General features: G+C 40.2%; 1 protein-coding gene and 1 pseudogene across 2 annotated transcripts in view; both read left to right on the plus strand.

Moving 5' to 3' along the window:
- The first annotated feature begins 1264 nt into the window (after positions 1 to 1264).
- On the plus strand, positions 1265 to 2089 carry LOC308518518 (nuclear distribution protein nudE-like 1; annotated as a pseudogene). Its single transcript has 2 exons — positions 1265 to 1651; positions 1983 to 2089. The product of its transcript is annotated as a nuclear distribution protein nudE-like 1 (transcript).
- Positions 2090 to 6634: 4545 nt separating this feature from the next.
- WDR36 (WD repeat domain 36) overlaps positions 6635 to 14640 on the plus strand; it is a 42201-nt gene continuing 34195 nt past the window's right edge. Inside the window, exons 1-4 of the mRNA XM_081090176.1 lie at positions 6635 to 6929; positions 9749 to 9776; positions 11677 to 11777; positions 13349 to 13466. Coding sequence (XP_080946302.1) covers positions 6735 to 6929; positions 9749 to 9776; positions 11677 to 11777; positions 13349 to 13466 — 442 coding nt within the window. The 5' untranslated portion in view covers positions 6635 to 6734. The remainder of the gene's footprint in view (positions 6930 to 9748; positions 9777 to 11676; positions 11778 to 13348; positions 13467 to 14640) is intronic.

Raw genomic sequence — 14640 nt, forward strand, 5'->3', positions numbered from 1 at the left:
GAGGAAGGACTTCCACTGGTGCTCAGGCCTCACCAAGCTTTTATTGATCTGGGGTACACCCATAGCATAGTCCTTAGGCAGGCGACCCCTGGCAACAGGCAGACTAACCCATCAGCAAGGATTTACATAATAATAAATGGGGAAGTTACTTCAGCTACCACTGTCTGGAAAAACAGAGGTGGCGCCCAGCTTTGACCTTTGCTAGGGCTTCAAAGGCAACCAGCCTTGGGGGAGGGGGGGGTGTTCTCTGTCTACGCTTATCAGCTAGTGAAGACAACAAACGGTTTCCCACAGAAAGTAAACCCTCGTCTCCTTAGGAGTAAAATAATAGCCTCGTTGTTCTTATTTTTAAAAGCTATAAATAATTCTTAAATGAGATTCAGTTATTCCTTTCTCTGGAATTTACCTGAAGACTTCAGAGAGAGTGTAATGAATTCAGGACCACATGTGACTGAGGTTTTCCATCATACAAGACTGTGTTATTTCAGTGATGCCTTTTTCAACTGGTGCCAGAGAATTGGAGGCCCTGATAACATGTACTGGCAGCACACATTCCATTATCTCATCCATTTCCAGTATCAAACAAACAGCATCTCTGTGCCAGCCATTTCCTTAAAGGTCAATAGGTCTCAAGGTGCCTTGTGAACTACTGGCATCAGACTCACCTGGAAAGTCTATTTAAATGCAGATTCCTGTTCCCAGCTTTCTTTCGGAATCAGAATATTGTTTTGTAGGGTCTCAGTAATTCTTTTGCATATTGACCACCACCAGTGACACTTTAGTCAGACAGCCAACCATGTATTCAGGTATTTAGAATTTCAAACTGACCCTTAAACATAGTTTAAACATATGGTCTTTTGGGGTATATGACAGACAAGGAAAAGAACTATAAGAACCCATTATTCCTTAAAAATTTCTACTTTTAGAGGGGTCTTTGATGGTCAGGGTATTGCTTCTGAGGAGGCCATTTTTGCAATCATGGGTACTGATTCTGCACCAAAGAGATAAGCATGCGAAATTATGCCTTCTCACCTCTGTTGGTTAAAAAAAGAGAGAAAAAAATACTTCCCCTCCAAAAAAAATATTTTAATGTGGAAACAATAAATTTCACACAAAAAAAGTTTAAAAAAAAAAAAAAAGGTGGAGCTCAGACTGCAGAGAGGAGTGGAGCTGAGCGGCTGGACAGGTCTGGGGAGGCCAGCAGAGCGGAGACATTGGGTGGCGGCGAATATGCGCTTTTGATACATTTGAGGTTTTCTTGTTCATGGATGGTGAAGATATGCCAGATTTCTCAAGTTTAAAGGTGGAAATCGCTTATTGGAAGGAACTGTCCTTAAAGTATAAAGAAAGCTTCCAGGAAGCTCAGGATGAGCTAGCTGAATTTCAGGAAGGAAGCAGAGAATTAGAACAGAGTTGCAGGCACAATTAGTACAGGCTGAACAAAGAAATAGAGACTTGCAAGCTGATAACCAAAGGCTGAAATATGAAGTGGAAAGATTACAGGAGAAACTAGAACATCAATATGCACTGAGCTACAAGCAGGTCTCAGTATTAGAAGGTGATTTAAGTCAGACTCCGGCCATTCAGGAGCAGCTGCGTAAGTATGTCCGAGAGCTGGAGCATGACCACCTAGAGCAGCGGTTCTCAATCTGTGGGTCGCCAACCTGTGGTTCTCAACCCCTTTGGGGGTCGAACAACCCTTTCACAGGGGTCGCCTAAGACCATCGGAAAACACCTATATAATTACATATTGTTTTTGTGATTAATCACTATGCTTTAATTATGTTCAATTTGTAACAATGAAAATACATCCTGCATATCAGATATTTACATTATGATTCATAACAGTAGCAAAATTACAGTTATGAGGTAGCAACAAAAATAATTTTATGGTTGGGGGTCACCACAACATGAAGAACTGTACTAAAGGGTGGCGGCATTAGGAAGGTTGAGAACAACTGACCTAGAGTGAGCGTCCGTAGTTTCACTGGAAGACTTTGAGCAAAGGCTAAATCAGGCCATTGAACGGAATGCATTTTTAGAAAGTGAACTTGATGAAAAGAAATCTTTATTGGTCTTGTTATTCTAACAATTCTCCAGATTGGTGGACACCTATTATCATAATGTCTTCATTTTATGTACTTTTTTTTTCTACTCTTAGTCCCTTAGTGTCAGAAACGTGTGGTAATGAATGGAGAATCAAGGCTATATTTCCATCAATGTAGCAGGGGATATTCTTTCAAATCAGGATGAAAGAAAGGTACTAGTCTCACTGTCAGTGAGTCTACATGGGTCTAATATAATACCAAATATGCTATTCAGGGAAAAGGCTGTATAACATACTTAGGAAAAGCTGTTACATGAAAGACAATGTGCTTTGGGAGCTGCATTTGATAGATCATTTGGAGCGGAGCTAGATTTTGGGCACTCAAGTCACAAAAGTCCTTAAGAGAACAGCAGAACATTGAATGGCATTGCTGTAATATCATCCTGATGTTCTTAGCCCACATGTCCTATTATCCAAGCTCATTACAATGGAGTACTTCAGCTTTGAGCTCCCAGCATAATTGAAAAGGAAGTAAAAGGCTCTTTAAAACCAACAGAATTTATCCAGCCAGACTATTGGACAGGATACTGTTAAACGGACACTGATAGTGACAGCAAACCTAAGTACACTCCCTCCAGGGAGCTGATTCTTCCTTCAGGCTAAGTGCTAGCGTAGGTACTATTGGAGAACTGTTTCATTTGCTGTTATTTTATCAGGCAAAGTTTGTTTTGAATTTTGGGAAAAGCAACCACCATCCATTTCCATGTTAAACTATAATAAAGGAAGCAATGTTGATAATTCTCAGGACCGTGCAATGTTATCAAAGAAAGTGATTAGAGAAACAGTCAATCCAGATCTGGGTCATAGGCAAAACTGTGAAGCAGATTAATTTAAATTCCTTATTACTTTGAAAGCAGAGAGTAGTGCTTGATATGTGCAAAAGGATTTACATGAAAAGAGTTCAAATAAATGGTGTGCTAGTAAAGAGGTTTTTCTATGCAACATTTAAGTGATATTTATCAAGGAGGATGGCTAAAACAAGCATGTCCTATAGTCTCCAAACTCCAGATCAGGATTCACATGACAACATTTTAGTGATATGTACTTGCTTATTTGTGGGAAAGTCAGATCTGATTTATTTAGCCTACCTCTTCTTTCTACCCTGGTTAACAATATGATGGTGCAATGTGTTTTCTAGTGGTACTACTGAGCCAGGAACAGACATGCTCTCATACATCTTCCACCACCAGGGAAAAAAAGAACAACTCCCCAAAGTGGAAAGAGTCTTAGACTGAGAATAAGGAGAACTGACATGTGGTACCTCCTCTTCTACCACCACATTGCACATTAGTTCACACAACTATGAGTTAAGGGGATGGACAAGAAAGATCTTGAAGCTTCTCTGTGTTTCCGACATGCTTCGGTCAGCACAATGAAATGAAGTGTAAGAATTTCTAAATTTGATTAGCAAGCTAACCATAAATACATTAGTTATGTATTAATGTGTAACAAAGTATCCTCAAAATCAGTGGCCTAAAAAAGCAATAAACATTTATCATGTTACACAGTTGAAACAGAAATACAGGTGTGGCTTGATAGGGTGGCTCTGGCTCAGAACCTTTCCTGAGGTTGCAGCCAATGTGTCAGCACAGTTGCAATCATGTGAAAGCCTGGCTAGGGCTGGAAGATCTGCTTTCAAGGTGCTTTACTGGCACATCTAGCAAGGTGGTGCTGGTGGTTGGAAGAAGGCCCTCAATTCCTTGGCATGTGAAACACTCCACAGGACTGCGTGAGTATCTTCCCAGCAGGGCAGTTGACTTCCTGAGGAGCAAATGACCCAAGAAGGAATCAATCAAAATGTTCAGTGTCTTTTATGACATAGCCTAGTTATACATGCTATTTAGTATGAGAGGGGACTATACAAGGACATGAATATGAGGAGGTAAGAATTATTGAGGGCCATCTTGAAGGCTGTTGATGACAATACACCTTGAAGGCTAGTGATCACAATAAATGAAGTTAGTAACAAAAAGGAAATGGTCATTATTATATAACTATTCAAAAACCATCCCTATTTAACCTCTTTTTAAAAGTTAGAAATGACAACATGACATAGTTATTATATATTTAATTTACCTGAATATTGTGATGCTCCAGTGCATTGAATAAAATTGAAAATGATTATACATATATATATATATATATACGTATATATACATATATATACACATATGTGTATATATATGTATATATACGTATATATATATATATATATATATATATATATATATATATATGCCTAAGCAATCATTCGACCCTTCGACCGTTCAACTGGTAGCTATGACGTGCACTGACCACCAGGGGGCAGATGCTTAACACACAGGCATGGAAACATGGAAAAGACTGATGAATCTCAGAGGGAAGGGGGAGGGTGGGAAGAGATTAGCCAAAGATCTTATATGCATACTAGAGGCCCAGTGCAGGAATGGGTCCCTTGGCCTGGCCTGTGGGGATCGGGCCAAAACCAGCAGTCCAACATCCCCTGAGGGGTCCCGGATTGCGAGAGGGCACCGGCCAAGCTGAGGGACCCCATTGGTGCATGAATCTGTGCACTGGGCCTCTAGTTTGTCAATAATATACTACATCAACTTTTTCTTTAAATCTAAGTTGGTATTAGCATCCTTGGGGACATCCTATCTAATAAAAGAGTAATATGCAAATTGACCATCACTCCAACACACAAGATGGCTGCCCCCATGTGGTCAAAGATGGCCACCACAAGATGGCTGGCAGGGGAGCAGTTAGGTGTCGATCAGGCTGGTAGGGGAGTGATTAGGGGCAATCAGGCAGGCAGGCACTGGTGAGCGGTTGGGAGCCAGCAGTCTTGGTTTGTGAGAGGGACGGTGGGATCGGGCCTAAATGGGCAGTCCAACATCCCTTGAGGGGTCCCAGATTGGAGAGGGTGCAGGTTGGGCTGAGGGACACCCCCCCCCCCCCACACACACACGAATTTCATGGACCAGGCCTCTAGTCTCTAAATAAAAATAATAATAGCTGGCCGTTAGCTCTCTATAGCTCTGGGCCCCTTTCCTCCCTTGGAAAGTGAATAAACCTTTTTTTATTATTAAAAAAAAAATAATAATAATAATAGCTATTCCTTTTCTCCCAACACACACTCACACAATTTGCTGGCAGCTGAATAGCAAGTAACTCAGGGAGGTAACTGGTAGGAATAAATGAACTCTCACCAGCTGTTAAAACTAGAATATTCACAATCAGTTCATAACATCTTCCCATTAAACGATCACAGCACAACAACCAACATATGTATCTATTGCTACTAGGTTTTTCATGACAGTTCTAATTTTTAAATTTGTGTCCAGATGTAGGTCAAAAAACATAAATCTGATTGTCAGACAGGCCTACATTCAAAATACTACACTACCTTTAATTCATTGACAAGTTAGGTAATCTCCAGGAACCTCATGTCCCTCATCTAATGTGAATCTACACCCATCATGAGGCTCATTTCATCTTGAATATATGATTGCCGAATGCATATTTCTCCCATCCTCCATCTGCCCTTCAGTGATTGCCCCTTCTCCTTTTCTAAACACTGTGTTACTCTGATTTGGGGCATTAAGTAATCTTGGAACTTTGGACAAATCACTTAACCCCAATGAATCAATTCCCTGTGTATTAAACAGCACTACAGTTTGTGCCATAAACACCTCTGAGTCTTAATTTGAGGGTTATATTAAGATAAGTGTCAAAGGCTCCATGAACTGTAAAGCCTGGTTGGGAAACTTTTCAATTTTCTCCCTAAACTGCCAATAGCTACAGAAGTCTTCACTTCTGATTATTAAAACAACGTATGCATTATATACAATTTTAAAAAATTCTTTAAAAATGTTAATCTAGTAATTAAAATTGTGTGTGCATGTTCTGTAACAGAGACATAAACAATTACTAATCAGTTAATATCCCAGTCTATTCCACTGTAAACAAACGGCGAAAAGAAAAAATATATATATTTTTTTATTATGAAAATTTTCTATTTTATTGGAAGTATCAGGATAGTATTATCAACTCTAATAAATCTATTCCCTAGTTTCAACAATTATCAATCTGTTTCATCCAAACCCGACATTATGTCCCTAACTATTGGAAAGCAAATACGGGTATATCATTTTATCCGTAAATATATCGATATGTATATCCAAATGACAAGGGGCTTTAAAAATATAGTAACAATACTACTATCACATAAATATAATAAACATCAAATATCCAGTTAGCGTTCAAATTTTCTCAATAGCCTCACTTTTTATACGTTTTCATATCCACATGTTTAACCTGATTCATTTTGGTTTTAAGACTTTGGTCTCCCATTCAACGTCCTGGACTTGAGCTCTCCTCCCCAAGGTCCTGCTGAAAAGTGACTGATCAGCTGCATCAGAGCTGGGAGCACCGCTAACTGCTGGGGACTGTGGCCTGCGGGACCGGAACCGAAATCGCGCCTCCATTGTGAGACCCGGAGGGAGCTCTTTTTCGATTGCACTGAGGACAGTCTTCGCTGACGCGATTGGCAGGAGGCACCGGAAGCGCTTGTGAGTCTGTAGCCCGGGCCCAGGTTTGCCCCACGCGCCGTGTTCAAGACAGGCTGCGTGGTTTCTGTCGGGACTGGATGGAGCCCAGAGCCGACCGGACCTCCGCAGCTATGGAGCGGGACGCAGGAGGCCGCTCGGCCAGCGCACTGTTCGCAGGGTTCCGGGCCTTAGGGCTTTTCAGCAACGACATTCCACACGTGGTGCGGTTCAACGCGCTGAAGCGCCGCTTCTACGTGACGACCTGCGTGGGCAAGAGCTTCCACACCTACGACGTGAGTGACTCCTTCCATCACCCGCTCTCCGGGAACCACCCTCCCGGGACCCGGGGTCATCCCGCTCTCCAGCCCCGTCCTCCTCCCGCACCAGCCCCGTCCCGCCCCCCGCCCCCCTAGGACTGTCTTTCTGCCCGTCTCTTCCTTAACCCCTTCCTGCTGCTTTTCACCTTCGCCTCGCCCCCCGATGCTGGGTTAGACCTCGCAGTCCGGTTAGGGCAGCGGTTCTCAACCTGTGGGTCGCGACCCCTTTGGCGATCGAACGACCCTTTCACAGGGGTCGCCTAAGACCATCCTGCGTATCCGATATTTACATGACGATTCATAACGGCAGCAACAGTACAGTTATGAAGTAGCAACGAAAATAATTTTATGGTTGGGTCACAACATGAGGAACTGTATTTAAAGGGCCAGAAGGTTGAGAACCACTGGGTTAGGGGGAAGCACCAGAGGACATTTCAGTCCCAGGGCAGTATATTCGTACAGTGAGTCGTCATGTTAGTTCTCTTGAAGCTGTAACTGTGATTGAGACAAGGGCTTAGGCCCCCCACTCTTAGTGAGGAAGAACTGCAAGGCATTTATGGGGCAGTTGATGCCACAGCTGGATTAGAGATTCACTGACATCTACTGAGAGAGATGGAGAGGGTGGGATTAATTATGAGGTAGGGAACTGTCCACTTCTGATAGCAAACTAATTTCCCCAAACTTCCCCTGAGCATCTATTTTCCACCGATGTTGAGGGTCTGGCATCCCCTATCTCATGAGTGATTGAAATAGTCTTTGTTGCTGTTTACCTGCTTCTTTTGTCTTCTCCAAATGAATGTATGCACTGTGAAAGCAGGAACCTTTTTTTTAAAAAAAAATTAAATTTATTGGGGTGACATTGGTCAATTGTGTCATAGGTTTCGAGTGTCCGTTACTGTGATACATGATCTGTACTGTATATCGCACTGTGTGTCCACCCCCATCGTCAGATCATCTTCCGTCGTCATATACTTGTCCCCTTTATCCTCTACCTCTCCTGTCCCCCTTCCCTCTGGTAACCACCATGCTGTTGTCTCTCTGTGTCTCAGAGTTTCAGTTTTCTGTCCCACATACGAATGCAATCGCATGGTTCTTAAGCTTTTCTTTTATGAGGAAGATGATAATGGCAAGTGCTAATGAAGTACTTTTTTCTGGAAACCATGCTATAAAGTGCTATTCCTTGATGGATTGTGAAAATCAGATGGGTTATTAGCAAGAAGAACTGGTTATTGGTAGCCTGTTGAATTAGTGGAATTGGAAAGTGAAGGCCAAGCCAAAGGTGGAGGTGATGGTCATAGTAGCTAACATTCATTGAGCAGTTATGATATGACTGGTTCCATTCTAACTGTTTTACACAAATTTTACTCATTGAGTATCATGATAATTTCATAAAGCAGGTATCTGTATTCATCCTGGCTTTATGAAGACTTTGAGGCACAGGGAGCCTGAGTAACTTTCTCAAAGTTTCACAGCTGGATCAGTAACCACAGATTAGGGTCAGCAAACGATAGTCTGCAAGGCAGCCTTGCTCACCATTTGTTTTTGTATGACATTTTATTTTTTCCCCATGTAGTTTTGTGTTTATTCTAACATAACATGACAAGCTCCAAGTAAAATTTGCACAGTAGTAGGATGCAGTATAATCAAATTTGGCATGGGATGGAGACATCTACTCTTTTAAGAAACATAGGATATTTTTATTTTTATTTTATTGATTTTTTACAGAGAGGAAGGGAGAGAGAGAAAGAAACATCGATGAGAGAGAAACATCAATCAGTTGCCTCCTGCACACCCCCCAGTGGGAATGTGCCCGCAACCAAGGTACATGCCCTTGACTGGAATCGAACCCAGGACCTTTCAGTCTGCAGGCCAACGCTCTATCCACTGAGCCAAACTGGTTAGGGTGAAACATAGGATATTTAAATCATTGCTAAGGGCCCTTTCAATCTTAGCACTCTTGCATCTGTGGGGTTTGATTTCACATTTATACCTCTCTGGAGCTCTGTGCTTCTGAGATGGGCAGTTTAGACATTTTTAAATGTTTAGGGGGAAAAATCCAAAGAATAGTATTTCATGGCATATGAAAAGATTAAGTTTATAGGAATACAGCCACACACATTTGTTTATGCATTATATATGACTGCTCTCTTGGTACATTCGCAGTTGAGTAGACACAACAAAGACCACATAGCCTGCAAAGCCCTAAAATATTTTCTGTGTGGCCCATTATAAAAAACATTCACCTACCCTTTCCTTCACCATTACTGATGAAATAGTTGAAATGATAAGTTTTCCTAATAATGAAAATTAGGATCAGTAATTGTCTTAGGAAGGACAGCATATCAAATTTATGTATGAGATTATATTTTGATCTTCAAGTGTTAGATTATTATAATTATTAGAGGCCTGGTGCATGAAATTTGTGCATGGGGATCTGGGGGAGGTCCCTCAGCAGGGCCTGCACCCTCTCACAATCCAAGACCCCTCAGGGGATGTCCAACTGCCAGTTTAGACCCTATCCTGGCAGTCGGACATCCCTCTCACAATCTGGGACTGCTCATTCCTAACCGCTCACCTGCCTGCCTGCCTGATCACCCCTAACTACTCACCTGCCTGCCTGATCGCCCCTAACCATTCTGCCTCAGCCCCCACCGCCACAGCTTCATCCAGAAGGATGTCCGGAATGACATCCAGAAGGTCATTTGGCTGCCCGGCCTAATTAGCATACTATGCTTTTATTATTATAGATTTTTGTTAGTGAGAATTTAATCTTTTTTTTTCCTCTTTTAAAACAGGTTCAGAAACTTAGTTTGGTCGCAGTAAGTAAGTGTAAACTTTATTCTGAATCTATGTATACTTTGTATCTTTTTAAAATTTCAACATAAATTTAAGACTTACAGAACATATAAGGAATCCAGTGTGTATTTCTGATAGACCTACATAGCAAAGATATATATATAAAGTCAGGATCATATGCTACATTTAGTTGTCATGTCTCTTAAATCTTCTTTAATGTGGAATAGTTCGTTAGACTTTTGCTGTGCTTCACATCATTGACATTTTTGTCTTTTTTGTTTTGTTTTGTTTTACATCATTGACATTTTTGAAGTCTATATAGGCTAGTTCTTTTTTAGACTATCCGTTAAATTTATTTTAAAAAAATTTTCTGTGTGATTAAGTAGAGGTTATGTACTGTGTCGAGAATAACAAAGAAATGATGCTGAATTCTCAGTGAATCATATCAGAACACACATGCTGTTTCTTAGCCCTTTTCCTGGCAGTGATAACTGATAGTTTTGTTAAGGTGACATTTGTCAGGAGGCTCCATTTTAAAGTTTTGCCCTCTGTAATTAATATGTATCTTGTGGTAAGATACATTGAGACATTATAAATATCCTGTTACTCTTCAAAGTGTCAGCTGCTGCTTTTATCATTCAGTGATACTTCTTACCTGAATCAGTAATCAGTATTATGATTACCAAATAGTGCTTTTCATATTTCATCATCACTTTGATTGTAAGGAAGACATTTTCCCTTTTCACACATCTAGATATTTTTCTAATGGAAGGAATATTTATTTTTTTGAAATTGTTTAATAAAATAAAGGGCTTGCCAAAGTGCAGAAACTAGGTTTACTATCAGTTATGGTCTTTGTAAGAGAGACAGAGGAGAACTGTAAGGAATCTATTGGATATATCTGATAAACTTAAAGTTTTTAAAAGATTATAGGAGGCAGAAGAAGGACAACGTAACCTCAGTTGAATACAGAAGTGAATAATAAACCTATAAAAATAGTATTTTGTAAATGAAATCCCAAAGTGTAATATGCAGCATAAAAAATGCTTAATTCTTTATCTTCTAATCCTCTAACCCCCTAAGCAGAAAATTTTAAAAAGGCCAGGGTGACCATGACAGTGAGAGAGGATTCAAGAAATCATATCATATGAGAAAGACAACAGTTGATAGGCATATTTATCTTGGAGAAGATGGAGTGGGAGCCAGATTGTTCATTTTAAGGGTCAGCATGTAGAATATCATATGGAGTATTTTTTAAAAAATACATAATTTTATTGATTTCAGAGAGGGAGAGAGAGAGAAACATCAATGATGAGAGGGAATTACTGATTGGCTGCCTCCTGCATGCTCCCTATTGGGGATCGAGCCTGCAACCCATGCATATGCCCTTGACTGGAACCTGGGACCCTTCAGTCTGCAGGCCAATGGTCTATCCACTGAGCCAAACTGGCTAGGGCCATATGGAGTATTTTTGAGGATTCTCCAAAGTGTACAGTTAGATGGGATTCTAAGTTTTTATTTACTTTAAAAACTTTCCTGGAGTTATTAGTGAACTTGATGTTCCTGAAAACATTTACATATGGGCTGAATGTCTGTCTGCTAAAGTTTTGTGTATTAAGGATTTTTCCCAAATAACCTCAAAAAGCTTCTTTTCACTTCCTTAGAATTACGTGTTTATGTCTGCAAATACGAGACATTAGTTCTCTTAGTGAGGGTTAAGATGATTTCATAGTTTCAGCCTCATAGTTATTATTAGATGTCTAAAATAACATTAAAGTCAAAATTTTATACTCTGATGGTTAGCTTTCATATTTGTACACACACATATTTTTAAATTATAACCAGGAAAAATGTTATGTGTATACTTGAGGTTTCCATCTGTTTCAAGATCTTAATTTTTTATCACTTCATATTTCTTTTTTCCTAGGTAACTCTCTTCCACAGGATATCTGCTGTATGGCAGCTGATGGGAGGCTGGTCTTTGCTGCTTATGGAAATGTTTTCTCTGCATTTGCCCGTAATAAAGAGGTTTGTACCACTGGACTATTTTAATTTGATTGTCTTTTGCAGTGAGTAGTCAAATTGTCATGATAGTGGAGAGAACTTTGAAGTTGGCCTCCTTCTTCTGGGACTTTATTCACATTGGCACCACAGCTTTATGAGAATTAGCTTTTTATTGTGAACAGCTCAGCGTCTAACTCCTTTTCTAAGAACTAAGTACTTGTCCCTACATAAAGAAAGCTAGATTCTCTTGTTTTCTCCACTAATAATGAAGAATCTTTTTTTTTCTTAATCTACCATTCTTTTTTGTCTTAATCTAAGTTTGTCCTGGGAAAACTAGAGAGATGATCTGGCTTTAGTGGTCCAGAACGAAAGGGAGAGTGGCAGTAGGGATGCCTGGCCAAGTGATAGAATCATTGTGCTTGTTAAGGGTTGAATGGACTGACATTTGTTCCCAATGTCTCCATCATCACTACCTGTGGTAGGATGGCAACTTACCTGTGGAGTTCTTTCATGGGAGATGTTTGGGTTTTTAGAGAGTTAGGGAAAATGTCTGTTTTTTGCAAAGTATTGCAGTTTGTAGTTTTCTCTGAGAGACTATATATATACTAGAGGCCTGATGCACAAAATTTGTGCAAGAGTAGGCCTTCCTGCCAGGGAGGGTTGGTGGGGGGTGCGGTAAGAGATCAGCTGAAGGACTTGTATGCATGCATATAAGCATAACCAATGGACACAAGATACTGGCGGGTAGGGGAGGCTGGGGGAAGGTCAAAGGGGGAAAAGAAAAAAAAAGGAGACATATGTAATACTCTTTGTAATACTTTAAGCAATAGAACACAATTTAAAAAAAAAAAAAAGAGTAGGCCTTCCTTCTCCTGGCTCCTAGCACTGGCTTCCCTCTGGCACCCGGGACCCGGGCTTCCCTCCAGCCACTGGGCAGGCACCAAGGACCAGGGCTTCCCTCACAGCCCCTCTTCATCCGGAAGGTCATCCGGTCTAATTAGCATATTAAGCTTTTATTATTATAGATTAGGTGTGCAAAGGCATCAAAGACTATTACCTAGAAAATTGTCACCACCACTAGGTCCAATGAGATAAAAAGAAATAGTGTTACTGGAGCCTGGTGAGAACTGAAACCATAGTTATTGAGGAACTCAGTACTTCTTCCCTAGAACAAAGCTGTGGGAAAGAACTACCCTATATCTCTCTCCTTTCCTCATATCTGGAAGCCAGCTTTTGATGGTGTCTGTGGAGGTCAGCCTTCTAGAATATATCACTTTTCTAGGATGCATGGAGTTGTGCTGGTTGGATTAAGTGAGGGACCCCAGCTGTGTGTGTGTGCCTCCTTCCTGAGCTCACTTGAGAGGCTCAGCCTCTCAGATCTCATTTCTGTTTCCAATCCATGTTTCCTTATTATTGAACTGGCTAGAGAGCAGTTGAAAATTCCTGATTCCTTGCTATTTGTTAATCTAGCATGGATAGTCCGAAGTTAGATCATGTTTCTTAACATGATTAACATGTTGTGTTTTCTTGTTAATATGAATAATATTGCATGATGAATGAATAATATGAAATTCTTTTGAACTTTGACATTGTAGGTAGTACATACCTTTAAGGGTCATAAGGCAGAAATCCATCTTTTGCAACCCTTTGGGGATCATGTTATCTCTGTTGATACTGACAGCATTCTTATTATTTGGCACATATACTCAGAAGGTAAGAATTAACCAATTTATTGCTTTATCTTGGGATGGCATGTTTAGAGATAGAATTGAAAAAAAATCTATACCAGATTTCATATATAAGCAGTAAAAAATTTTTAACAAAGAATCTGTAACATGTATAGGGAAAAGGGTTCTAAGTAAAAACTGGATAAGCAATTTTAGTCAGCTAGTTGAGCTCTTTAAAACCTGTTTAATGTGTTTACCAGTATATATTATATAGACTAATACATTTTCCATTGCAGCTCTCCAAGTTTTTAGTGACATGTTATATTCTCTGTGGAATGAATTTTGATATATGTTTATACCTGTTAATTCTTGGTTTGTATTTTCAACTTTTAGTAACAGTAAACTTGAAGATCCTATAATCCAGTGGTTGGCAAACTGCGGCTCGCGAGCCACATGTGGCTCTTTGGCCCCTTGAGTGTGGCTCTTTCACAAAATACCGACTTCTGCGCATGGGCCACGAAGTTTCAATCGCACTGTACGTGCGCGCCCACACATGGTATTTTGTGGAAGACCCACACTCAAGGGGCCAAAGAGCCGCGTGTGGCCCGTGAGCCGCAGTTTGCAGACCACTGCTATAGTCTGAAGGAAAATGTACATCCTTTTTCTAAGGAAAAGTTAATGTTCTTTAACAGTGATATTCTTATACAGTGGCACTGAGCTATGTTTATGGGACTGTATTATCTTCAAAAATTAGGCATTCATCACCAGAATATCCCCAGCTTTCCTCAGTAAAACACTGTGGGTCTTTTATGAAATAAAGCTGTTTTTAAATCTGCTTACATTTTTATCTTGTATTACCTCCAAAAGTAGTCCCTGTGCAGATGGATATTAAAAGGCCTTTTATAAAGTTTGAGAACTTGATTCTTAGAGTCCTACTGGCTTTCCGTAGATGCTGATGCCCAAGTTTTTATTACTGTTAGAGCAGCACATTTCTTCAGGGAGTTGTTTGTAATGACTTTTAAATAAAACTTAAATCAGATAACGGTGAGAATCTTTTAAAAATAATATTTAAAGTAAACTTGGTATAATTTTTACCTGTATCTATGCTTCTTAGACTGGGATACACTTACCCATGGGAGTGTGTAGCAGTGTGCCAGATAGTATGTGAACTAATGATTAAGTGAAAAGTACCTTCTTGGATACTCAAACTTATTGGAAAA

Source organism: Myotis nattereri, assembly GCF_964212035.1.
Source record: "Myotis nattereri genome assembly, chromosome: 4".
Taxonomy (NCBI): Eukaryota; Metazoa; Chordata; class Mammalia; order Chiroptera; family Vespertilionidae; genus Myotis; species Myotis nattereri.